Here is a 25,387-nt window from a genome sequence, read left to right on the forward strand (position 1 = left end):
AGAGTTACCGAGTCTGCCCCAGTCCCTGCACTGCATTTCTTGCTCAGAGAAAATATACAGCTCCTGGTAAGATGGTGGGAAATTTCTTCCCTTTTACCAGTAGCAGTGTAAACCTGTTGTGGAGAGAATGTAAGCTGATCAAGAGAGTGTGGTACGGTGAAAAACAGTGGGTTTGTGGTTGAGGAGGAGGCAGAATCAGGAGTGTTCAGGATGACACAACCTCCCCGTTCCTGCCCTTGGCAGGAGGAAGAGGATTCCTCATCCCTAATCGAAATCACACTCATCTCCCTCTGACCAGCACTTGTTGCGAGCAGCTACAAGCCCAGGGTGGGATTCAGAGCAGCAGAATCCTTCCCAAGTTCTCCATACGGCTCTGCTGCCTGTAACCAGTAAAAGGAGATCCTCTGTCAGCTGGAGTGGAGGTGTATGTGCAGGTCTCAACAAACAGCAGCGTATCAGACACTGTCAGTTGCAGATAAGAGCCACGAGCTTCTCAGCCCATCGGCAGGACTTGGCAGCATGCTGGAAAGTCTTTCTTGAGTGCAAAGACGCCCCTGCTAGTGCCACTGCCCAAAGCAGGGGAGTTCTGCTTTGCTGTAACGGGTCCCAGTTCACTCCAGTATACCAGCAGATTGGCAAAGCGCTCGCAGACAGACCGGCAGCAGCACGGGTTTGCTCGGCATAACCGCCGAGAGGTGCTGCAGTCTGCGTGGAAACAGCTCTTCTGCTCCCAACCCACAGCCCACAGTCCTGATAACCCCTTTTGGAGTTGCAGCCACTTGGTTTTGGGGCAAACACACCCTCACAAACCACAGAGGAGCATGGCATCGCGGGGCCAAGCAGATATTAACCACTGCGAGCTTGTGCACAGGTCTCTGCTCGCTCTGGGGCTGATTTCTAGGTTTGGGGGGATTGCTGAGAGCAGCCGATGTGTCCCGCACCCCTGCATGCTCCTGGGGTGAGTGTGTCCGCAGGTACTGCTGCGAAGGCTTCTCAGTTCACCCCCTGTGCCCATCCCAGCATCTCTGCCTTCCTCTTCTCGCCTAGGAGTTGTTTACAATAAAGTCTCCATAACATTCGCTTTCAATTCTTGGTTCAACATTGCACAAAGACCATTTCCAGTCAGCAGATGTTCTGAGTTTGGCGTGGAAATGTATTACTCACAGTTAAAGAGAATTCATGAGATTAATGACTAATGCTGCTATCTGAATAACTACCTCATTCAGACAGCGTTTCTTCTCGTTTTCCAAGAAAATATGCATGAAAAATGAGGAAAATATCCTCTTTCTGTATATACAGAATCACATTTCTTCTAAAAAAGAAGAAAACAAATTTATTTGAGAAAACAAATAACTGACAAGTTTCCACAGTGCTTGTGCACACATGTTGTCTCCAACATTTACCCAGGACCACAGCCCCCCTGAAACCTGCACCGCGCTGTTAGAGACCTGGTGCTTGAGGAAAACCTTCCTCATGGAGAACATGCATTGTTACATACATTGAAAAATCTAAAGTTTCAGGTGTAGATTATCTGAGCTGATAACCATGCACCTAATATCAAATTTCTATAAGTGATTTCTAGACAAAAGCTCCCTTCAGCCAACTCGGGGATAAGGTTTCTTGTGTACATGTGCACGCACATAAGGGGACATTGTTTTAAGGTTGGCTTCAATAATTATGTCTCCTTTTGTGGAAAATATTAATTTGTCAATGGAAATTAAAATACTAATTATTTAAGAAAAAAAAATTATATTTTCAGCCAGTATTTTGGCATTCAGGATTTCTTGTTTATGAACTATCAACACTGTTCATAGTTACCAGAATATGTAGACAAAATAAATTTCAACAAAAAGCCAATCTGGTATTCCAGGAAAGCAACGTAGCAAACCTGATGCTGATCTTTTCAGAAAGCCTCCAAAACTGATCCAAGGAACTGCTATCTGCAGAAACCTGACCTCTATAGAACAAAATTCACTTTGGGCTGTAGTAAACCACAGCCAGATGAGACAGTTGGATACGTTCGGTAGCGAAGGGCCAATGCAGCTTTTGCAGAGCGAAGTCGTGCCCCTGAATCACACAGAAACACAGAATCAATGAGGTTGGAAGAGCCCTCTGGGATCATCGAGTCCAACCATTGCCCTGACACCACCATGGCAACTAGACCATGGCACTAAGTGCCATGTCCAGTCTTTCCTTAAACACCTCCAGAGATGGTGACTCCACCACCTCCCTGGGCAGCCCCTTCCAATGGCTAGTGACCTTTTCTGAGAAGAAATGCTTCCTAACGTCTAACCTGAAGTCCAAAGAGGAGGTTTCTGATGGCGTTGGTGAGCACAAGGATATCAGTGATCTGGTGAAGGACCAGAAGGATGTCCCACTATTGAGTAGCTGGGTGCTATTCAGGAATAAGATATTCGATTTTACTAATTGGAAGTGCCACACAGGTGGCACAACAGCCAGGTTGGGCTCAAAATCAGGTATTCACCATTTGGGAAAGAGAGACCAGTCTGCAGCGTCTGTCAGAAAGGCGTGTTAGGAATTGCCAGGAAAGGGTTTGAGATCAAAACAGAAAACATCTTCATGCTGCTGAGTGCCTGGTTTGTTCCTAGTATTTGTGGTTTTGGCTGCCCAGATCAAAGAGTTTAACAAGAAATGACTGAGGAGGGTGAAAAGGAGCATCTTGCATGAAAGGGGAATTAAACCAAGCTGAGCTCTTGGCTCTGGGAAAGAAAGAACTGAGGGATAAGCAGGTAACAGAGGTATAAGAAAATAGTGAATGCTTTGGAGAAGGAAGGGGGTAGGGAGCAACTGTTTGCTTGCCAAAACACAGAAACTGGGGGTATCTCCTGAAAGGATAATGCAGAAATTGGGGATATCTCCTGAAAAGGTAATACAGAAATTGGGTTTATCTCCAGAAAAGATGGGGAAGTGTGATTTCAGTGAAGCAAATGGAGATGTTTTCCAGACGAGTAAGGCTGTGTGAGATACACTATTTATCTCTGGACTTACATCTTTAATTTGAGAATTTATAGCATACTCCCCCCGCTTTCGCCCCCCCGCAGAAACCCCCGTCCCCTGTCGCCCACCCGGGGAGGAGGCGACGCTGCTTCTCCCGCTCCTCGGTGTGACCAGCCCCGGGGTGAAGCGGACCCTGCCTTGACCCCGCTTACCTGGCAGCCGGCAGCGCCGGTCCCACGAGAAACCCCCGCGCTGCCCCCCCGCGGTGTCTCCCCGCCGCCGGCCCCTGCGCGGCGCCTTTAAGCCCCGGTGCGTGATGTCAGCGCGGCGGGGAGACACGGGGCGGTGCGCGGCGGGGTGTGCGGGGAGCGCGGCCGGCGGGGACCCCCTGCCCGGTGGGGACCCCCGCCCCGCGGAGAGCACTGCCCGGTGGGGACCGCTGCCCGGTGGGGACCCTCACCCCGCGGTGACCCCCTGCCCGGCGGGACCCCCTGCCCGGTGGGGACCCCCTGCCCAGAGGGGACCCCTGCCCGACGGGGACCGCTTCCCCGTGGGGACCCCCTGCCCGGCCGTCGGGATTCTCGGCGGCGCAGCATGGGCAGCCTCCAGCTGCAGGACTTCGCGGCGGGCTGGGTGGGCGGTAAGTGGGGCCGTGGGCTCGGGGCGGGGGGGAGGCAGCCGGGGGTGGGTACATGAGCGTGGGTGGGAATAAAACGCTGCGTGTCACCTACGGTCCCGTAGTGCCTCTGCCCGGCGCGCTCGTACCACGGGATGCGCGGTTTGCTTTGCTTTGCCGTGGCGCAGAAGTGCAGTTTAATTCAGTTTCCACGGGCGGGATACTTCACATTTAAGTGTCAGTTCGTGTGATGCTGTTGCTGTGCGGGAGGTGGGGGGGGAGGCTGCCGGAGCCTGTCCCGGCTGGAAGCCCCGTCGGGCGCGGAGGGGAGCAGCCGGGGCTGCCGGGGCTCGCAGCCGCCAGCCCGGGGTCCCCCAGCCGCACACAGCCCCGGGGCAAGCACCGCACGGCTCTGACCCCGGCACGGCAAACAGGCTGGCGGCCAGGCCGGCGGTGCATGCAGGGCGGGTATCGATCCCTGCAAACACCGGGGAAACAGACACCAGAAAGAAAATGAAACGCGAGGATCTGCAGAGGCGCCGGTAATGGAGTATGTGTTACAGAGTGGAAAGTTCCCACCGGGTTTAACAGCTGGTGAGGTGCACGGTGAAGCTGCCCCGCGCCCGGGTGGGCTGCGGGAGCAGAGGGCAGAGGGGCAATGGCAGCACCAGAGCTGCCGAGCAGAGCTCTGCCCAGGCCACCGCTCACGCCAGGCTCAGAGGGGGTGTGAGATGGCTCATGGATCCTGACTGGCCAGACAAGGTTAACAGGTTAGCTGGCTCCTGAACAACCCAGAACCTCTGCCAAAAGGTTATGCGAGCAGCTGATTTTTGGATCTTTGCAGCTATGCAGCACGCAGTCACTCCCTCTGCCCCACTGACCCTGTGCTATTGCCATACAGCCCCGGGAGCGGGATGGGATGTCCGGGGTGGAACAGCCACCAGCGCTCAGTGTTGGTGGCAGTGGCCCGTTTTCACACATAGAGCTGGGCCACAGGTGGTCTCAGGTTAAGGTCCAGGAGGAGAGGGGACATTTTATAATACATTTTTGGGTAGAGTCACAATGTGTTAACCAAGGACATGATGCTCTTTTCAGTCCTAATCCTCTACAAGTGAGAAATTTCAAGTAGTCTCTAAAGCACTTGGGGCCACTGCTTTGCACGGAGACTTACAGATGTGGAAGAAGCACAAACTACCCACCATCTTCACAAACATCCTGAAAACTGCCAGTGTTGTTTGCTACAAGCACACAAAACCATATCCTGGCCATAGCACATGGGTTGTTCTGTCCTCATGTTGAAGGGGAAACCAAGCCATGCTCTGCCCCATTGCGGGGGCGTCTGGCAGCAAGTGGCTTGGGGAGGTGGGCAGGATGGTGTGGGGGAATGGGCCAGTTTCTCCCAGAGAACCTTAGAGAATGCAATTGGATGGGACTGTAGAGATCGATACAGAGCAGAATTGTCTTTACCTGAACCACCCCTGACAGATATCTCTGTAAACTGCTCTTAAAATGGCAAAGGATGAGGGTTCACTGTCCCCATCAGCAGTTGGCTCTAGTGCATCGCTGTCTGAGCCAGGAGAAAGCATTTCCTCGTGTGTAACCTCAGTGTCACCATTTGGAGGCTAAATATTTGCATGAGCTTGCAAGGGTACAAGGGGAGTTGCTCATGGACAGGTTGTACAAATACAACACCTCCTCCTCTTGCTTGGATGCCTTTGAGATGTAAAGTTTATGGAGTCCAGGATAGATTTCAGGGGAAGATGTGGAGGTGTTTCTGACCAGCTTTTTGCCTGTTGTCAGAGACAGGGCGCTGCGCTGGGCATTGCTCTGGCCCAGTACGGCTGTTCCTATGGAAATCTCTCCTTCTCCCCTACAAACCCATCACTTCCTGTCCCGTCACAAAAGTTTCGTCATGTTTTGTGTAACACTTTGCTTTCATTCCCAGGAGCTGCCAGCGTGGTTGTGGGCCACCCCCTGGACACGATCAAGGTAAACCACTTTGAACCGCACTCTCACGTCACCACCCACAACCCCGCCGATGGGGAGGTGGCCTCTCTCTAGGTGATGCTTTGAAAGACCTTCACTTCCCCCGTCACCCCAAGGAGGAATTTAGCCTGGGTAGAATGTTTTCATAGACTTTAGCTTTTCTTCCTCTCCAATGCTCATTTCGAATGAGCGACTAAAAGAACTGACTGAGACATGCAAGTTCCTCTGGTGAGTATTAATGCTGAAAATGAAACCTGGCCTCACTTCATGTGTGGTTTACCAAACAGTTCTGCCAATATGTTATTAAACTTTGCCAGAGACAAGTATTCAAAGGGCAGTGGGGGAACTATATTTGTTTTGCTGCTGGCATGTTTTTACATGTTTTCCTAGCACTGGCAATGCTGGAAGGGCAGAGTGCTGAAATTGTTATCGCAAGGCTATGAGACGCAATATTTACTATTCCTGCAAGATAATTATTCCTCAGAGGGAAGGATTTAGAGACGTAAGAAGATATTTGCTAGCATGATGCAGACAAGCCCATGCACACACCGACACAGCCTGGCCCAACCAAGATGGCCGTCCCTACTGATGCAGAGACACAGAGGAAGGTCCTGGTCCCTTCTCCGTTTGCGCAGTGTGACAGGCACCTCTGGCCACCTTTCACTGCTTCAGCTACTCTGCCCATGTTTGGGTTGGGAGATGGCCTGCCAGCCCTATCCCTTCTGATCTGCTAAGGTGGTATCATCAGCCCTGGGAGCATCGCCATGCGAGGATGGGTGCAGACCCCCCGCGGGAGGAGGCACGAGGCTGCCCGCGCCATCCCATGCAGCAGGGCCAGGGCATGGGCAGCGCGGGCAAGCCTGCCCAGGGTTGCCAAGGCAATCCCCAACTCAGGCCAGCCGTCAGCGTGTCCTTGCCAGGTTTGGGGGAGTTTGGCAACAACTGAGAGAGGATCCTGCTGGGAATCATGGAGTTTCTGGATGTCAAGAAAGAGTGAGCCCATCCTTCAGTGCTTATACAGACAACTGTCAGGCTGACCCCGCTGCTGCCCTTGGCTTTGGACATGGCCTGGGAATACCAAGTAGGCAGACTTGTTCTCTTTCCAAATTTGGGAGAAGGGAAGTGGAAAGGAGAGTTTTTACACGGCGCTAAGCCAGCAAAGGGGCAGCTCAGCGGCATTCGCAGCGTCCAGGGCACTGGGGGTCCTTCCCCACCCAGAGAAGAGGACAAGACGGAATGAAAGGTTGGATGGGGCATGTGGTATCTGCACCATGGGTCCCATCAAGCAGGTGTCTTCCTTCAACTGGTCCCTTCCCAGCATCACAGCTTCCATCAAACCCAAGCAGCTGTTTTTCCACGGCCTTGCGAAATTCTAAATAGTTTTGCATTTACCCACTTTTCATCCTCCACATTGCATTCATTTCCCCAGACCTTTCTTCAGTTTCTGGGTGTCACCCGAGAGCCCTGTCGTACTAATTAAAATGAAACAGAAAGGAGAAGTTTCCTGAGAAATATCCATACTGGAATCAGCAGATTTTGACAGAGATGCTAGCAGATTTCTGCACTGGGTGTTAACGCTTAGCGAAGGAGCATTTGTGTGAGGAGCAGCTTGTGAGGACACTCAGTGGCCTGCAGTTACTCAAAAAATGTATTAACTCGAACCTCTAAATACCTGGTTACTGAGTAAAAGAAAAAAAAACAAGCCCACGGAGGCAAAATGGGAACGTCTGGACTAAGCGTGCGGGTGGAGCCAGGAGGGACCTGGGCACTTGCCTCCAGCACAGGCTGGCACCGTCCCTCCAGGCTTTATTTCACCATTCCCGCAAGTAGCAATGCTGATGGTTACGACCAGAAGTGCTGCCCCATTCCCCAAAAACATCCCAGACAGAGCACACGTGAGTGTCTTTCTATAAAAAATGAGCTCTGGCCTCAGCCAAGACTGATTGCTGAAGCCCCAGGCCCTGTGAACCAAATGGGGTTTCCATTTCCTCACATACCTCTAAGGCCAAAGAAATGCATCACTTGTTAGGTTTTTTTTTATTGCAAACTTGTGAGCAGCTTGAATGAAAGATGATCTAAATATGTGTGTGCATGTGTGTGTATATATATATATATACACATGTGAGAAGGGGAAAGCATGTTGAAGCATCCAGGCTTTGTCATGATTTACACGGGATTTCTTACAGCTGTTGTAGGCATCTTTTGGAAGGGGTTTAACGATTGCTTTCCAGAAACAAAATGTCTTTGTTGGAAATGATGTAAAAATGTATTTTTGAGTGAAGCATGGAGAATTTCTGAGATGGAGCCGAGTTAGTTTGGCTTCATTTAGTATTTCTGTGTCTTAAATCCACATTGGATAGGAAGGGCCCCAGAGGCCTCCCAGGGGAGCTCTCCTCTCCATCCTTCAGCAACACATCCCAGCCTCCACTGAGAGACCCCATCGGAGGAGACCACATCACTCTCCAATTTCCACATAAATCAGGGCCTTGCTAGTGACAGCACTGCCCACCAGCAGTTTGCTGCGGGCACTGTGCCGGGCCAGGGTGGCTGGTCTGGACTCGAGAGCAATCTGACAGTCATCGATTCCAGATGTTGCAAAAAGCTTCAGACCTCTGAGGGCCCTTTTAGCCCTGCTTCTGGCAAAGTTCAAGGGGGGTGGATGCATATATACCTTATATTATTGCTCTGTTTTCTTTACGACTAAGGAAGGATTTGCTCTCAAAGCAAAGTACACATTGTTTACGTAGCACGAGCTTTCACTGGGCTGGAAGGATAGGATCTTAATCGCATTTCATGAATGTCTTTTGCAGACCCGTTTGCAAGCTGGACAAGGATATGGAAATACACTCAACTGTGTTCTCACTGTGTACAGAAATGAGTCTGTAAGTACTGTATCTTAAAATGTGCTGGTAGAAAATGCAAATTAGATAAATAGATAAATACATAAAGCAATTATACAAAATCACTGTTGACACCAGCAATTATATGAAGACCAATAAAGTTGGTGCAATTGAGCCTGCAAATCCCTATAGCCTTTTCTTTCTCAACTCTAAGGTAACTCTCTTGGTTACTCCTATAGGGAAAAGACAGATCCCTGGCATGGAGTGACAAATGACATGGCCCATGTCTCCTCATGGGTCAGGGTGTTACATGCACAGGGGCTGTTTTGCTTGCACCTGCTGGCAAAGCTCTACCACAGGTATTTTGCTGACTTTGGTGATGCCAGGAGAGAAGCTGGCCATAAGAGGGACTTTCACATGGGTTCCTGTGCTTTCAGCATGTCCTGTATTCTGCACAATCTTTACAAGCCTTTAGCAGTATGAATTCATTTTCATTTGCTCAGCACGTGCAAACGGTTTGTTCCAGGAGACACCTGCTACTTGCATTTGCATTTCTGGCCTGATAGACAAGTTGGATTCACGCTGCTCAGTCCCATTTACTCTCTTAACTCCTGCTCCCTTCCCCGGGTAGGTGGCTGGCTTCTTCAAAGGCATGGCCTTCCCGCTGGCCAGCATCGCCGTCTACAACTCCGTGGTGTTCGGCGTCTTCAGCAACACGCAACGGCTCCTCAGCCAGCTCCGCCACGGAGACCCACCTCAAGAGCCAGCGCTCGCTGACACGGCTCTGGCCAGCATGGTGGCAGGGTTCATCTCCGTGAGCATTGGCACTCCTGTGGACCTGGTAAAGATAAGGCTACAGATGCAAACACAGCCGTACATCAAAGGTAGGAAGCAAGAGTTTCTTTTTGCTTTCTCTGCCAGTCCTTGGTGCTTACCGAGAGCTTTAGGACAACTTTGCTTCAAGGGCCATCTCTCTGCTGCCATGTGCCACCACAATTGAGCTAAAGGTGCTTCCGTCAGGCTCAGGATGGACTCCATCCTGCTCAGCTCATGGGGAGGGTTTTTATCAATGACATTGATCAGACCTCGGCTGGCATCTCCAGCTCATTGGGATCTATAATGAACACAGGAGCAGGTCTGCTCCAGGCCAGTATCCGGGGGAGCCGCCTTCCCCACGTGGCCGTGGGGCAGGACCATCAAGTCCCCAGGCTGTCGGGTCTCCTGGAGATCCCCAGCAGCACCATGGCTGCCAGCGGTAATGCCAACTCCCCATTGACTGTGAGGTTCAGGTTGGACATTAGGAAGCATTTCTTCTCAGAAAGGGTCATTAGACATTGGAAGGGGCTGCCCAGGGAGGTGGTGGAGTCACCATCTCTGGAGGGGTTTAAGAAAAGACTGGACATGGCACTTAGTGCCATGGTCTAGTTGACATGGTGGTGTCAGGGCAATGGTTGGACTCGATGATCCCAAAGGGCTCTGCCAACCTGATTGATTCTGTGACTGCTGCACGCTCTGTCCCACATATATTTACTGATAAACCCCTCTCTGTTATTCCACCCTCCTCTGTTCAAAAGCAAAAATTTCACATGCACATTTGAAAACCGCTGACTTATTTGGGGCAGGGTTACAGGTACCCAGGCGCAGGCAAGACGGGTCAGGAGGGGATGCTGGCAGGATGGCAGTGGGCAGCTGTAACCTCTCCAGAAGCTGCAGGCAGAAGGAGCTGCTTCTGCTCGAGGTGGTGACTGAATTTCATCGCAAGCTGCCAGCATGGAGCAAACCCCACCGGAGCACAGGCACAGCCAAAGGAAGGGAGGGCGCAGCTTCGGAGCCGAGCAGCTTGGATTTCAGCAGTTTCACAAACACCTTTCTCATGATTACAGTTGTGGTGTTTAACTGTGAAATAGTGACATTTTGTATTGCTTCGATCAAATAATATTATGTCCTTTTTTAAAAGCCTCCATGCAGCTTAGCAACCTAATGCCCTTGGGTCTGCGTGGGAAGGGCCAGACTCTGAAGATGTCAAGGCTTCCAAAGATCCAGCGTGGCACCAGATGTGATTAAAATCTATGAAAATTGGGCACGTAGCCTTAAACTGATTTGGAAACATCACTGGGCACGTACCTGTTGGGAGGCATGCAATGCATCTGAGAAAAATCTGTCCTAAAGTGACTAAACGTCTTTTAAAAACGGACCTAAGTCCTCTTTCTTAAAACTTTTTTTCCCACACTATATATTGATCCCAGCAAAAGAAAATGGATGGCAGTGACTTGTCTGTTCAGTGGCAGTGGGCTTTGGAGGGGAGTTTTGTAGCAATATAACTATTATAACAACTGTATCTTTTTTTTTTTTTCAGCAAACATTAAAGTAAAGCCCACAGTTCCTGGATTGCCTGCGTACCGAGGCCCAATTCACTGCTTTAGGACAGTCCTACAGAAAGAGGGGATAGCAGGAATATACCGAGGTGCGGGAGCAATGCTTCTGAGGGATGTTCCTGGGTACTGCCTCTATTTCATCCCTTACACATTTTTCTGTGGATGGATTACCCCTGATGGATGCATTTCCCCTAATCCCTTCTCCATCTGGCTGGCGGGGGGTATAGCAGGTAAGCACCTTTTTTCCCCTCAACACTGGCAAAACAAGGACACGAAGGTTCCCAGGAGTGGCTCAGGGGCCACCACATCCTCCTGGTCACCAGAAGAGGACATGGGGCTGAACGACCTTCCTCCCCAAGGGCCAGGTCCCCTGGCACCACAGCCGCGCTTTATGACTTGACAAACTTTATGGAAGTCGTGTTATCAGATCTTCATCAGGCTCAATGTCAGCAAGAAGGAAAAGAGCCAGCGCCTTCATCTCCCTGGATGTCTCATGGCAGCCTGCATATCACATTGCCAGTGATACACGGCAGCCAAGATGCCTCCAGAAGAGGACTTCAACCTGTTGGCTGCCCACCAGGAGGGTGTGCACCCTACCTGCATGCAGCAGAAGCAGAGTTGACTGTTACTAAGCTACTTCTTTTTTTTTCCTATGTACACCTGCCAGTAAGACTGGCATGTGTGCCCCCCACCATCTGTAAGGTCACCCCTATGCCCGCTCCCCCTTTCTTGGCCATTTCTCAGCTGCAGACCCCTAAATGCAGATCAGTCCTCAGCTCAGGTAATGATTACAAAATGCCCTCTCTGTTTCTCCTGCAAATAAACAGACCCCTGGCCCACCTGGACAGCTTCTCTAGTATGCCCCAACACTCACATAGGTCCAAACAAGCTCTTGTCTGTCCAACTGGGCCATGTATTGCGGTCACATGCTGACCTTTTCACAGGGGCAGAACATCCCACCTGGCTTCAGGCTAATCAATGTAAATAGACGGTTTCTTTATAGGAATGATGATGTACCTCAGCTGTGGAGCCTAATCCTGGTTGCATGAGATGGACCAGCCTCTTATTTGCATTCTCGGCTCAATCTTTGCTTTTCAACAGTGTTATCTGAGGACTCGGGCTCTTCCCACGGCATGTCCATGCTCCACCAGAAGCACGGCAGAAGATGCATTTGCACTTGGGAAAGCACCTCCTGGGCTGTCTGCATTTGATTACCAGCATAACCCCTGAAATCTCAATGCTTCTTCTAGAAACAGGGAACTTTGCTCCCAGAAATACCGTTCCTGTGCTGAAGCAGGGTGAATGCCCTGAAACGAAAATTCCATGAATACGATGTGGTAGACGAGAGGTGAATTTCTGAGTTCACTGACCTGTGGCCAAAGAAATATAGAGAAGAAACTGTTCAAATATTCTGCATTTTTTTAGGAGCCATTTCCTGGGTGACTGCTACTCCAATGGATGTTGTGAAAAGTCGACTTCAGGCAGATGGAGTTTATTTAAACAAGTACAAAGGGACTCTTGACTGTATCTTGCAGAGCTACCAGCACGACGGCTTAAAAGTAAGTGGTATGTGAAATAAAATCTGGGTATTAGGCATTTAATTTTCAATTGGGGAATGCAATGGCTGTTACAAACCTATCTGCAGAGTTGAGAGACAGCTAAAGCCAGTTACTGCTAAATTAGAATAATGACAGTAGGTAATTATAGTGCAGAATCTTTCTAAATCATAATAGTGAGACTAATAATGAGCCTTACAGCAATGAAAAAAATGAATGACTGGGGGTCACGGTCTGCTAGCGTAATTAACTCAAAATAACACTTCATGCCAGTGCATCTATTTAATTGTGGATGTGATTTGATTTATGATAAATTAGAGGCAGAAAATCTTGCCTCTGTGATTGCTTCAACAAAATGCAGAGGTCAAATGTTTCCCATTGACAACAAAGTCAATGGGAACTGATTTCAGTGGGCACCCAACGTGTGTTTGGTCACCTTGGGCGATGCTGTGGTGGAACCGATGCCGTGGTGGAACCGATGCTGTGGTTTGCACTGCCCACGCTCATTTTGCACCAGGATGGAGCTGATTGAAAATGCTCTTAAATCAGAATTGCTTTGGCTTCAAACGTGAAGAAGGGCTGCATGCCAAAACCAACTTATCTCCTTTTTCTGGCTTTGTCTATTAGCGTAATAAAAGTTGTTTGTTCTCCCTGCAAACTTTGCCTCAGTTAAATGTGAATGGCAGAGAACCAGCGTTTGCAGCTTTATTGCACTGCCAATGCATGGTTACGAGAGACAATGTCTTCTCATATCGAAATAAATCTGTATTTAAGTTGTCATCAAAACATCATGCAGGCTCTTAGCTCCAAAGTGTTAATTTTCACATGCTGAGGGAAAAGTACAAATTACAAAAAAAAACCCAAACCAACAACCTGCAAAATCACAAGTCCGTGTGCTGGAAATATTATGCTAGCTGTCACGGGAGCCTGCAGTCTGGTTTGGTTTTTGCCTTTGAGTGAAGAAAGTCACGAGAAGAACAGGCACCTGGGCTAAAAACCATGCTAAGGTGGTCAGAGGAGGGTGGAGGTGCCCCAGGCTCTACCCAGGCTGCCTGCCCAGCGTGGTCAGTTTGGCATGCAGCTTCACAGTAAAACATGGGGCGGGGGGCTGAAAGGGGAATTTCCATGTGTTTTCCCTTCTCTCTCTATCCTCATCCTCACCCCCCACCCTCCTTGTGCTGCCTGAGTATTAACAACTAATTCAGGCACTTAGGGTTTTTTGTTCGAGGTCTGAGCTGCTGGCAGGTTTTTCTGCTATCATGCCTGGCACCCGCTCTGAAGCTGGCGATAGGATTGAGTAATAGTTGATGATAAGACTAGATCCTTCTCTTGTAAGGAAATCTTTTATATGTTGGGAGAGACAGAACTGATAAATGGCAAACCCAGCTCTGGAGGTTTTCCTTCTGGGACAAAGAAACAGCATTCACTGTGCTGAAAATAATTGCCTGGCACACACAAAAAAGTAAATATAACCCTCTTCTTTCTCCATAGTCAGGTGTGTTCATTCTGATGAGAAAAATTTATGCCTCTGGGCTTTTCTTCATAAATCTTAATTATTATTGAATTTGGCCCCCTTGTGTTACTTTATGGATACTGCAAAAATTTGAATTTCCTCCCAGAAAATTCTATCTTTCCTAGCAAAATAAAACACCCCAATAAATCAAGTCATATCCTACGTATCCCAATACTGCAATTTCACGTTGCAAACTCTATCCTAAACCATGTGAAGATGTTTTGATTCAGACTCGTACAAGTCAGCACCATGCACTGGATTCATTGGATACAAGATGTGGTTGTGTTTAGCAGAGCTCAGTATGTCAGGACAAATACTGGTTAGACACTTAAATCTATGGTCTTGGAGCCGAGAGCTTTGCCTGGAAGAGCCTGGAAGGGAGCTTGCCTTGCTGTTGTTATTCTTCATGTCTATTCTGAACTTCTGGTGTTTAGATTAGTGACCACAGGGATTAGCCTGAGTGGTTAACGGGGAGATTTTGTGAGAAACAGGCCAGCAGAGATGTTCCCTGCAGTCATCACTTTGTAAACAGGCACACCCCAGAGCGAGTGGCTTGTGCACAGCCTTGCACATACCAGGCGACAGTGTTTGTAGCGAGGGGGATTTTCAAAGGGAGACAAGCCAACGCCAGGAGTGACAAGGGCCCCTTCTCCACTTGCCAGAAAGCACTTTACTGTTCAAGCACTTAAAAGCCACAGGGTCTTTCACTCATGTAAGTGCCAGCATCTTTTCAAAAAATATATATTGAGCAGAATGAGGAAGCCTGGCTGTGGGTATTTACTATTTTAATGAAAGAAAACACTGAGATGTGTGTGGGCACCAAAGCTTGGCCTTAGGAACACACATGTGAAAATACCAGTTTCTGTCAAATATTCTTCCCAAAGCTGGTGGCAAGAGCTAGTTCTCAGCAAGGTACAGAGTAAGTCTAGTTTTCTGCTGATTGAGAAATTGTTTCTATGCTCAAGGGTGGAACCTGCAGAAGAGTCCGTGTGGCATAGTGCCCGCATCGGCTGGGCTGGCTCCCAGCCACACCGCTCCCTCTCCGCTTCCCAAACGTCTTCTGCGCCCATAGACCCAGCCCTGGGAGTCAGAGCATTTGCTGCATGAAACCAACAGCTTTCTTGTTGTACCCTGGGGCTTGCATGATCCCTGCATGCTTATGTATGCAAAGGGAAGGAGGGACTGTAGCTAGGTGGGACAGCACTGGAAGACGTTTTAGGTTTCTTGCTTTCTGCTCTACACCAGTGGCATGAGGCCGTTTTTTACCCTCTACCTCTTCTAGCTCTTGCTGGCAGATACAGAGTGGGGTCCATAGGGAGCACAGAGCACAAAGATACCAAACCAGTGACTTTTGCCATTGCATTCCGTTCTTCAGCAAAGACCAGCAGTGATGGCGTATCTTCTGAGCAAACCAAGATTTGGTTCTTCAGAATCCCACCGTGACTCTATTCAATGTTTTCTTCTTCTTCTTAAAATAGACGGTATATTCTTATGCTCTAACCTTTCTCCATCCCCCACAGGTCTTTTTTAGGGGCATCACGATCAATGCAGTGCGAGGATTCCCAGTGAGTTCAGCCATGTTTCTTGGCTATGAACTTTCCCTCAAAGCAATGAAAAGAGGCCAAACTGAGACCAATCCTTGACTTCCAGGTCAGCACATAAAGACCCTCTAGCTTTACTAAAATTAGAGAATTAATCTTTGAATCAAATGGAGTTGCAATTGTATAGATCCTCTGAAAGTCAGATAAGTTACATGGGTACCTACATCTGGATAGTCAAACACTTTTCAAATTTGGGTCTGTGGGATTTGGAGCAGACAATAGATGTGCTGATGGATTTTGGTTTCACTCCAGATCTCCTGGAATTTCATTACAATCCATTCTGATTGTTGTGATTGTTTTGATTAGTGTGAATCAGAAAAGAAAATCTGAAAGGAGAATATTCTGTAACATTTTATAAGTTTTGAAATATCATTCTCACTGAAGTCCCTGCACAGTATCCTTTTCTCCCTTGATCCATCCGGAAAGACCTGAAATTAAGCCCTTTCAAAGTGTCTTGACTATCAAGTCACAGTTTTACTCTTTCCCTCATAAACCTAGGGTTGCATAAAGGAGCAGCATTAAAAATATCTGATTACAGAAACTTTTTTAGCAGTTAAATACTCAAGATTATTCTTGGCAGTCTTTGCTGTTTTCTGCAGTACGTTATAAACCTCCTTCTTTCTTATTTCAAAAGTGTTGCCAAGAAGACCTGAAAGTCTCCTACTTTCCTGAGCCAAGTTAGCAGTGTGGTGTTGATGAGGGCTCAGCTGCTCTGACCGAAGATTCCTGCCCTGCACCTACAGAATCTGCGTTCTCTTCTCCCACGGACTTAGTCCCTGGAGGACTCTGAAAACTGCACCAGCTCAATCAAATCCAAAGATGATTTTGTTATCAAATATTTCACTCTATTGTCTAAGAGCACCTTAATAATTCCCAAGTTGGTGTTGGACTTTTTCACCAATGATGTTTTTCCCATTGAGCCGAGAGAACAGCTTACTTCCCTTACTCACATGAGTGAGATATACCCAAACCCAGCCCACCCGACATCAGCCAAGGGAGCATCTTTGCTACAACACTGCGTATAATGCTTGTCCTTTTTGTGAACAAGGAAAGGAGGGGGTGTGATGGATGTGCAGGTGCTTTTCGTGTAGGAAGGTCTGGATTCCCACCAAAACCTAGCTTGCTTTCATGATCAAAGAAATGGATGACTCCACCCGTACGAACGGATACGCATGTTTTACAGCACAGAGCTCTCCAGTTTACCACAATTCAGGCAAGATCATCATGAAAAGATGTGAAGGGCTTCAACAACTTCAGTTTGTTATCTAAGGTATAAACTAAATTGGGAAACAGGAGGATGTTAAACTCGGAGATGAAGCTGCTCTTTTTCTTCGGAAAACAATAAAACAAGTCCACATTTCATATAGATGGCTGCCTATTTATTTACCTAACTCGCTTTGTGCAGCCCTCCAGAGACTGGCTAGAGGTATCTTGATAGATCCCTGATGTGACAGCCCAGCTTGCCAACTGCCAAGCCCTGCAGAAATAACTTTGCAGCCTTGAGAAACCACCACCAAAGGAAGTCTCTTTAAGGGATACAGAGTTTATCCCAAACTATTCTCTAAAATACATGGGCCATCTTCACACCTCCAGCTCTGCTGCAATCCCACGGAGACAACTGGGGCAGATCCAGGTCTCTCTTTGGTCTACCTCAGCCTTTCAGTTATTCAAAGATCTTTTACATCATGATTATTTCTGTTAATGCTGTTAAATACCTGCATGCTTTGTTTTCTAAGCATGGAGCTTCTGATGCCAAAACCCAAGAAGAACCAGCTCTTCTGGGACAAGAGGATTCTGGTGGCACTGTCAGGAGAGACTGAGGGGTAACAGCCTCTCACGCAGAGGGACATGCGGCATGGGGGAACAGTCCGGGACAACACTGTCCTCTGGGAAAGGTACAGTTCCTCCCATCTTCCTCTGGAGAAGAAGAGCTCTGGGGAGAAAGCCCAGCGATGGCAGTTTTAGCAGACGCCCTCAATAAAAGTTTCTGAAGACAACCTGGAGCAGCTGTCCAACTTTTCTCCAAAAAAGGAGAAGGTAAGAGAAGCTCCTACATCCTCTTCCCTGGATGAATGGAAGAATTGATGACAAGACTTGAAGACCTCAGCAGAAAGTGCCTAAAAATTCCTGTCTGGAGCAGAACTCAGAAATGGGGTCCCCAACCTTGGACTTCTCTTTGCTGGGGCCCAAATTAAAAACAGAAGTGTGGGTTCCCCCAAAACCAGCCTTAAAAAGTGGGAGAAACAGCTGGTGTTGCTTCATCTCAGGACTTGTAGGTGAGGAGGCTCATGGTGCCTTTGAGCTTGGCAAGAAAGAACACAGGGAATTGTTTTTGATAATCAATACAGATAAAGCTGATGAGCTGTCACACAAGTATTTGTTGTTGGCTGCATTTAAGGATTCATCCTTTCCTTGTTACCTACTTTAATGCACATACGTAAAACCTGTTCTCTAGATGCGTAATATCATATGTCTCCAGGGATAATACCTGGGGAGACTGGTTTTTCAGTGCACATAAATGGCGTTGCTTATCTGCTCTGCATCATGTAAAATGGACCATGAATTAATTAAACTGATGAGGTTTGCAAGAAGCTGTGTATCTGAATGATCCTGTCCTCACGGTGCCCAGGTTTGGTCTGTTCAGTGCCCCGCAAGCATAAAGCCCTGAGACCCAAGTTGGAGTCGCATGGTGATGTTTCCTGATATTCTTCATCACATTAAACCAGTTTTGAGACGGATGCTCAGGATTTCCTGTAACACACACCTGCCAGAAGGAGCTGTCAGGGAGAGCTGTGGACTATCTAGAGTTGAAAAGGAGCAGAAAGCTTTTCACAGAATCAATCAGGTTGGAAGAGCCCTCTGGGATCATTGAGTCCAACCATTGCCCTGACACCACCATGTCAACTAGACCATGGCACTAAGTGCCATGTCCAGTCTTTTCTTAAACACCTCCAGAGATGGTGACTCCACCACCTCCCTGGGCAGCCCATTTTAATATGAAAACATGCAAAGCAAGAGGAACGAGAATAAAAGGCTTTGGCCACATGATGGCATCCTCGTCTGCGGCAGGGCATGGCCCTGTGCCGCTTGCTGCACCGCTTTGGAGCTGCCAGGCAATCTCTTTCTGCCTTGCTCCCTTCAGCCCCAAGTCCAGGTTTGCTGCCAGACCAGCACACGCTCCCCTCCCAGCAGGCCAGCCCCGTGCCGGGCAGCGTGCAGGTGATTTTGGGGTGATCCTGCCCTGCTAGTGGCTTCCCTAGCCCGGCAGCACGGGAGACAAGCCCTGGATGCACTTGTTAATGAGTGTATCACCCTGTTACCATTCATGGATAAACCATGAGTGAGGCAAAGCAACACTGGTCTGGAGCACGAGGGTTTTGAGGGTGACAGCGGCCCTGGCCACCACACAGGAGGTTGGGCTGATGCCTGGGTTGGGACAAGCAGCGTTACGGGCGCAGCACTTCACGGCACAGTTGTACCCATCGCTGTGATGGATCACTGCAGATCCCTGCACACAGAGCCCAATAAATAACTTTTAGTCTTGCTTTTGAAGTAGTGAGTGCCTGGCTGTGTCATGGAGGAAAGAGGTCCAGTGGTGGGGGTGGGTGACACCGCAGCGGGTCAGCCCTATGTCTCAAAGATGAGGGATGGCAATTACAATTTATGCACGCAGAGACTTGACAGGTCTGTGTCTTGTGAATGATTTTCTTTATGATATATCAAATGCATTAATTTTTAAAGATAATATCAAGACAGAAATTAGGATCTTTAAGGAATCCTCTTCGGGGACCTGCTGATGGGAGTTTAAAACAGTGCCTTGCCTGGCAGGCAGCCATACATACAGCTGATTCATATCCCTTGTATGGGGCACTGATTGCACATGTTGGTGGTTTTGTTGCTGAACCACACAACAGAAAAATCCCGTGTCAACGCAATTCAGGATACGGACCTGCTCCTCCATCGGTGCTGTGGCTGTAGTGACCTGCCATCGGTGGCATGATGCCCAGCACTACGCGTGCTGGAGTGGGAGAAGCCATCTGCTTGGTAGCTTGTTCATAGATGCTCACAGAGCCCCACATTTTGAAGATAAATGCAGTAAATCCTGAAACTGGTAATAAATGAGAGGGGAGAACAGAAGGACCAGGGATACCTACTTCTATGCTTTTCCTGCCTGCAATATGAAAGCATATTCAGACCTGTCATGCCTCAGATGAGCCTGTAATTGCCCGACTTTCATGTTGCTGGTGATGTTCCAGCTCTTACAACACCCCATATTACTTAATGAGATGCTGGCTGTGTAGCTGATTTTCCCAGCGTATACACTATGTAGTGCTACGGAAGGAAAAAAGGTAACAGCAGCTTATTTCCCCAGTTAAAAGAAAAAAAAAACAAACAGGAACCAATTTTCCAGTGAAAAGCTATTTTTCTGGACAACAGCCCTGACCTGGAGGAAGGTCTTTGGGTCTGGGACAAGCTTTACGATACCCACAGGGCATGAGGTGGGAGCAGGCTGGGGCTGCCCGCCGGCCAGGGGGCAAGGAGGGGGCCACCTCACCTCCTTGCTTCTGCATCCCCACTGCTGCTGGGCACCTAGAACGTCCTTGAGTCCTTCTCCCAGGCAGAGTGCAGCTGACATCTCGTGCAGGAGCTCTCCCCCAGTGGTTTTAGCGTCTGCTGAAGCCCTGCCTGTGATGGCTCTGGGCCAGGCTAAGATTTTCTCATGCCTTGGGAGTCCCTGCCTGGTGTGTCCACAGCTCAGGGGAAGGCGAGATCACAGTCCCCATCTCAGTTTCTCTTTTTCTGTTGTACTCTGAGACAGAGGAGTAGGTGACGTCTTTGCAGGCATTAAGATATTTTATATCTCCTTGGTTTATCTGCAGTTCCTTGTTTTGTCGTAGAGGTTGTTATAGTGGAGATTTCTCTCCTAGACATTGCATTCACGTAAGCCAAGAAGGCCAATGCCTGTCTTGTACCCGTGAAGAAAAAGGTAAAGTGCAGAGTCAGAAGAAATGGTGAGATACAAGGAGAGAATTGAGAAGTTCAAGTTGCTAAATTGAATATAAACTGCCCAAGAACAGCTTCCTTTCTCCACAGCCATCTTCTACCTATATATGCTCCTATAGTGATGCACAGACTGATCACTGCCAACTTAGATTAGTAGTATGTAAAGTATCCTTCCAGAGACAGGCATCAAAGGGAATGAAGCCATGCAGTGAGGGGAAATTTCAGTAGTTACACTGATTTTCAAAGCAGTTTTCCTAAACTGTAGGTCCTGCGACAGCTCCAGTCAGACATTAGTGGAATAACCAACCTGCTAAGAGCCATACAGGCAGCAGAAGGAGGGTGTCTTTTTAAGGGGGTCTCAGAGGTCCCATATGAGGGTTCTTTGTAAGATATAAAATGCTGGATGCATCAATAAATCCTTTCTTAGTATAGGTGCAATACTAAGGCTGCTGGACTGTAAAACACCAAATCTCTAAAAATAATATGAAGGTCCTCTTGAGTGATGGAGCAAGCAATGGATAGCCGTGGGTCACAAGGAGAAACATTTGGAGCAACGAGAACCTTGCAACTGGGGAAGCACAGGCTGAGACTGCCCTGCTGCCAACACTTGGTGCTTCAAGACTGGCACCTACACAGCCTCTCCTGCTGTAAAAGCACCAGCAATTTACATAGCTCATCTTCATGGATTGGACCAGCTCATGGTTTATTCCCCGTGTTTCAAAACATTTTAGCTCTAACGTAGCCTGCTTTACACATAGTAGAGAAAATCCTGCCAACTCTTATGGAAGAGGGCCAGCCTATTCTTACTCATGCAGCTAGGTGTGAACCAATATCCACGCTTATTTTGTGATTAAATTGTGATTGCCGTGTTTCAATCAAGCAGTCTGCAGGTGGTTTTTCAATGCTTCCAGCACGGAAAGCAAGCTGCAATGCGGGTCTGGCTGGTGGAGGGCTCTAACGCAGCCATGGAGTGAATGCTTTGCACTGTCTGTCTGTCCCACATGCTAAACCTTCCTGCGCTGAGAGGGAAATCCAGCACCCAGGGTCATCTCACAGCGGGACAAGCAAGGAAGGGTGAGTGGACTTATGATCTGACAGCTCCGCAATGTTTCTCTTTCCTGGTGTGAAAGCGGTCAGACCCACAAAAGGGGATGCTGAAGTGAGAGCAATGGCATCAGGAAAACCTTAAAATACAAGAGAACTGGTGACCTTTGTGGGCAATTCCTGTTTTCCTCTGCTTACTTCTGAAGGCTGTCGGTTGTGAGATGCACTTGCAGTACGTGCAACGCCCAGCATGGCTGGCATGTTGCTGTCAGGGCTCCTTGCTTTTAGATGCCTCAACTCTTGCTAAATATCATTGCAGTATGAAAAGTTTGGCTCCCCTGCTAGAACGCCCAGGAAAGCTCCCGTGACTGTACTATTGCATGAAACAAGGGTGACTCGCAGCTCTGAAGGTCCCTCTCAGGTGCACTTCCCCCTCTCACAACTCCTGAGCACCACTGGTTTTCATTAGTTAGTTTAAATGGTTTCAAATTAATTAAAACTCTTCTGAAAGTAATGGGGGCTCCATTACATACAGAAGCTAACGTGAGACCTGAGGACGTCCTGTGGTCCATCTGCTAGGACAGAGCAGAGCATGCGGCTATCAGGAGGTGCCACTGCCCTCTTCAAGCTGGCACGTGAAATGTTCCCTGAGTTCATCTGGATTTTACCCCTTTCTGTCATAGGCAATCTTGCTATTACTATGCTATGGTTTACCCTTTCATGGAAGAATTAGAATGACCTTATTTTCCTTTATTTCTGCACTAGCATAGGTCATCTTTATGTGAAAGAAAGGAAAAAGAAACTACTCCAAGCCACCTTATCTCTGGAAAATGAAACTATCAATAGCATCTTTTCATTTGTGGTCTTTGCAATCTCTTACATCTTGATCAGTGTACACAGCAAATGTAAACCAAGCTGGTATGTCATCTTGGTGCTTTTCTTCTACAGGGAATCTTTTTTCTACATTAAAAAAACCCAAACTGTACAGAGTTTCTTAGAAACACTACAGTGGGATGCAAATTCTCTCATGAGAACTCAGAAGATCTGGAGGTTCCTGCTGACCAAGCTAAAATAGTTATTTGGAAATTGGACACTTCTGTGGAATTTTTGGTCAATCAACGTCTCATCAAAATAGGTGCATTAAAAGAGAATATATCCCATGGTATTTACACATAAACCAAAAATGTACAGGACATGAGATGAGGGTTTCCAAAGGAGCCAGAGGGAACTGCCTGTAAGACACCACAGAAATATACTGGGAGAGTTTTGTGTGTTCACCTTCTCCAAATACCTGTTCTGCACTGGAATCTTACAATCCTGTTACTCGGAAGTCGTGATTTGGAACCAGGCACACCCAGCTTGTGCTGCCTTGGTGTTGGCAGTACCCTTGGCTGCAGGAGCTCTCTGCCTCCTTCCTTACTCTGCTCATCCACGGCATCCTTTGATGTGCAGGGAAGTGATATCAAGTATGGGGATATATGATCTGCTAATGTATGGTCCTGCCCCAGGCTGACCACAGCGAGTTTCCCCGCTCAGGTTTCCCAATGGCAATGTAGGGGATGTTTCTACAGGCTAATGCACCCACCACCTTTGAGCCTGGTGACCTTTATTAAAGATCCTGGGTTTCAGTTCTTTGTTTTGTTTCTGATTTTTCTATCCAGAAAGCTTAAAAGGGAAGAAAAAGCTGCAGAAAGACCAGACTTAGCATTGGTGTCTCCTCACTTTGACAACCAGCCTTTCGAGGCTTGTGGGTTTGTGACCTCGGAGGGAAGTGGACTCACACAGTCACCTTCCTACCTACTGCAATTTGGCTACTGAATTTATTGTGAATTTGTTTCAGTTTTTTTTGAGCGATGGTTAAAAAACCTCCATTTCCTCTCTACATTTTGACCTGTGTTGCCGAAAGAGGGATTAAAGAAGAAGAACAGAGGGAGATAGATACGTAGACATGAGGACAAAAAAATAAACTGCTGATTGATTTTAACATACAAATGACAACATATTTGTGAAAAATGAAGACTTTTAGAATATCGAAACTAAGTGTTTAAGGATTATATTAAAAAGCTGGTCTTTTTACTGGGATGGCAGCAAATATTTATTTCCACTGTCTTTGAATCAGCCTCTAAATGCTGGAATAGAGCCTAAACTCTCCAAAGAGAAGCTGTAACCAGTGCCACTCGCTTCTGTGCCCAATCCACGGCTGCTCTAACCAATACATGGAAAGTTCTTTCTCTGCCAGCTTGACTTCTGGTGATTTCTGATTCACTGTAGCTTGAATACAGCTTCTCTGGTGACGTATTTGCCCTGGAGCAACAACAGCATGAGCCAGATCTCGAACAGCAATCAAATAGAAATGAAAAGATGTAGAGATAGTGCTGGCACCACTGACAGATAGAGACTGCGAGGAGGAACCGCAGGCTCGGGGAGCAGCTCAGGAGCAGCTCTGGAAGCTCTGCCATTCTGATTTTCAGCTAGTAATGAAAATATGGATCTTGTCCTTTTGGGCTGCAGGTCTGGGAAGAAGTTGTCTGATCTGCTCACTGTCCAGTGAACGTAATTACATCTCATGTATGGAAAGTCCTAATTATGCATCTTGCATACAATTTATGCCACCAATCGCTTTCACTTACAGAGCATGGCAGCTGCATTGAGACATCATTCCTTAGGTGAAGAGGCCCTAGAGACTCTGCTAAGTATATCAGACTTTGTAAAATCTTTGCAAAGACAGAGTGTAGCAGCTACTGGGCAAAATGGGATTTCTAATGCACATATTTTCCTTACAAACAAGAAGCAGTAGAAACTCCTGGCTGTCATTAAGAGCCCTTTGTCCTTCTCTCCCCATGGCTTGTTACCATATTCCTCACACAACCTTGGCTAAATCAAAGATGCTTGTGACTTCTTTCCTTTAAAACCATGTAAAATTGTTTTTTCCACCATCTGAGAAAACAAGTGTCCCACAAATGTTATACATCATTTATTTCCTTCAGGGATTTATGCTTCAAACTAATTGTTCTAGCGCTTGCTGTGGGGCTTTACTGGCTGAAGAAACACAGAGCAGCACGGCCATTGCTCTGCTTGAGCAAAAAGATGTTTCCTCAAGGGAGACCTACCCGTCATGGAAGTCTTTTCACTGCTTTTCAGGGAAACTTCTTTACGTTGAGGGTGGCAGAGCACTGGAACAGGATGCCCAGGGAGGTTGTGGAGTCTCCTTCTCTGGAGATATTCAAAACTCACCTGGACGCAACCCTGTGCAACATGCTCTGGGTGAACCTGCTTTGGCAGCGGTTGGACTAGATGATCTCCAGAGGTCCCTTCCAACCCTTAACCATTCTGTGATTCAGATCAATCCCTTACCAGTAGGCAAATGCCAGAGAAAAACTAGCAAATTCCAACCCAATGTTTTCTCTTTCCAGGACAGGTTCTGGAGAGATCGTACTCATCCTTCAGCCAGACTGACCAGCAGAAGACTCAAGCTTTTGGAGAAGGTCTTTGAGGAATAACAGGATTTAAGGCAGAACAGGAGGGAAGCTTAAAAGTTAACACTGGGGATCTAAAAGAAATCTGAAGGGCTACCACTTACTCTGCCAAGGTGTGCAACTTGAAAAAGGAAACCTCTGTGGCCACAGAAAGCTCTAGCAGACATTCAACCTCATTTGGAGACTCCATCTGAGAGACTTTCCAAGTCAATACCGTTTTGGTCAATTAGGACTATTTTTGCAACCAATCCTTTCTGCTCAAAAGGGAATGGGATGGGATGAGACATTGCAGTCGGTGTTTGCACTCTGAGGACCTGATCCTTCCCTGCACACTGGTGCACTTGCACTCGGCAGAGGTGGGACCACAGTCAAGGACTACGGGATCGCTCTCTGGATGCGGCAGCTGTAATTCAGCGTG

General features: G+C 47.9%; 1 protein-coding gene across 4 annotated transcripts; it reads left to right on the plus strand.

Annotated features, from left to right (window-relative positions):
• Positions 1 to 3,336: 3,336 nt before the first annotated feature.
• SLC25A48 (solute carrier family 25 member 48) lies at positions 3,337 to 25,075 on the plus strand. Of its 4 annotated transcripts, XM_068408933.1 has the most exons (8): positions 3,337 to 3,598; positions 5,520 to 5,563; positions 8,371 to 8,442; positions 9,032 to 9,284; positions 10,757 to 11,005; positions 12,201 to 12,334; positions 15,365 to 15,494; positions 16,080 to 18,019. In XM_068408933.1, the coding sequence occupies exons 1-7, from the start codon at positions 3,553 to 3,555 to the stop codon at positions 15,485 to 15,487; spliced, it is 921 nt and encodes a 306-aa protein (XP_068265034.1). In that variant the 5' UTR covers positions 3,337 to 3,552; the 3' UTR covers positions 15,488 to 15,494; positions 16,080 to 18,019. The 4 variants fall into 4 exon arrangements, with proteins under 4 accessions (XP_068265034.1, XP_068265035.1, XP_068265037.1 ...); XM_068408934.1 differs by lacking the exons at positions 15,365 to 15,494; positions 16,080 to 18,019 and adding an exon at positions 24,907 to 25,075; XM_068408935.1 differs by lacking the exons at positions 3,337 to 3,598; positions 5,520 to 5,563 and adding an exon at positions 5,571 to 5,788.
• The last annotated feature ends 312 nt before the right edge of the window (positions 25,076 to 25,387 follow it).

The sequence above is a fragment of the Nyctibius grandis genome, chromosome 10 (genome assembly GCF_013368605.1).
Source record: "Nyctibius grandis isolate bNycGra1 chromosome 10, bNycGra1.pri, whole genome shotgun sequence".
Taxonomy (NCBI): Eukaryota; Metazoa; Chordata; class Aves; order Nyctibiiformes; family Nyctibiidae; genus Nyctibius; species Nyctibius grandis.

Excerpts from the sequence above, each read along its gene's own strand:
- SLC25A48 (XM_068408933.1), top strand. The coding sequence starts at position 3,553 with ATGGGCAGCCTCCAGCTGCAGGACTTCGCGGCGGGCTGGGTGGGCG. Across the intron at positions 8,443-9,031 it reads CTGTGTACAGAAATGAGTCT|GTGGCTGGCTTCTTCAAAGG; the intron begins GTAAGTACTGTA and ends TTCCCCGGGTAG. Across the intron at positions 12,335-15,364 it reads ACCAGCACGACGGCTTAAAA|GTCTTTTTTAGGGGCATCAC; the intron begins GTAAGTGGTATG and ends CATCCCCCACAG.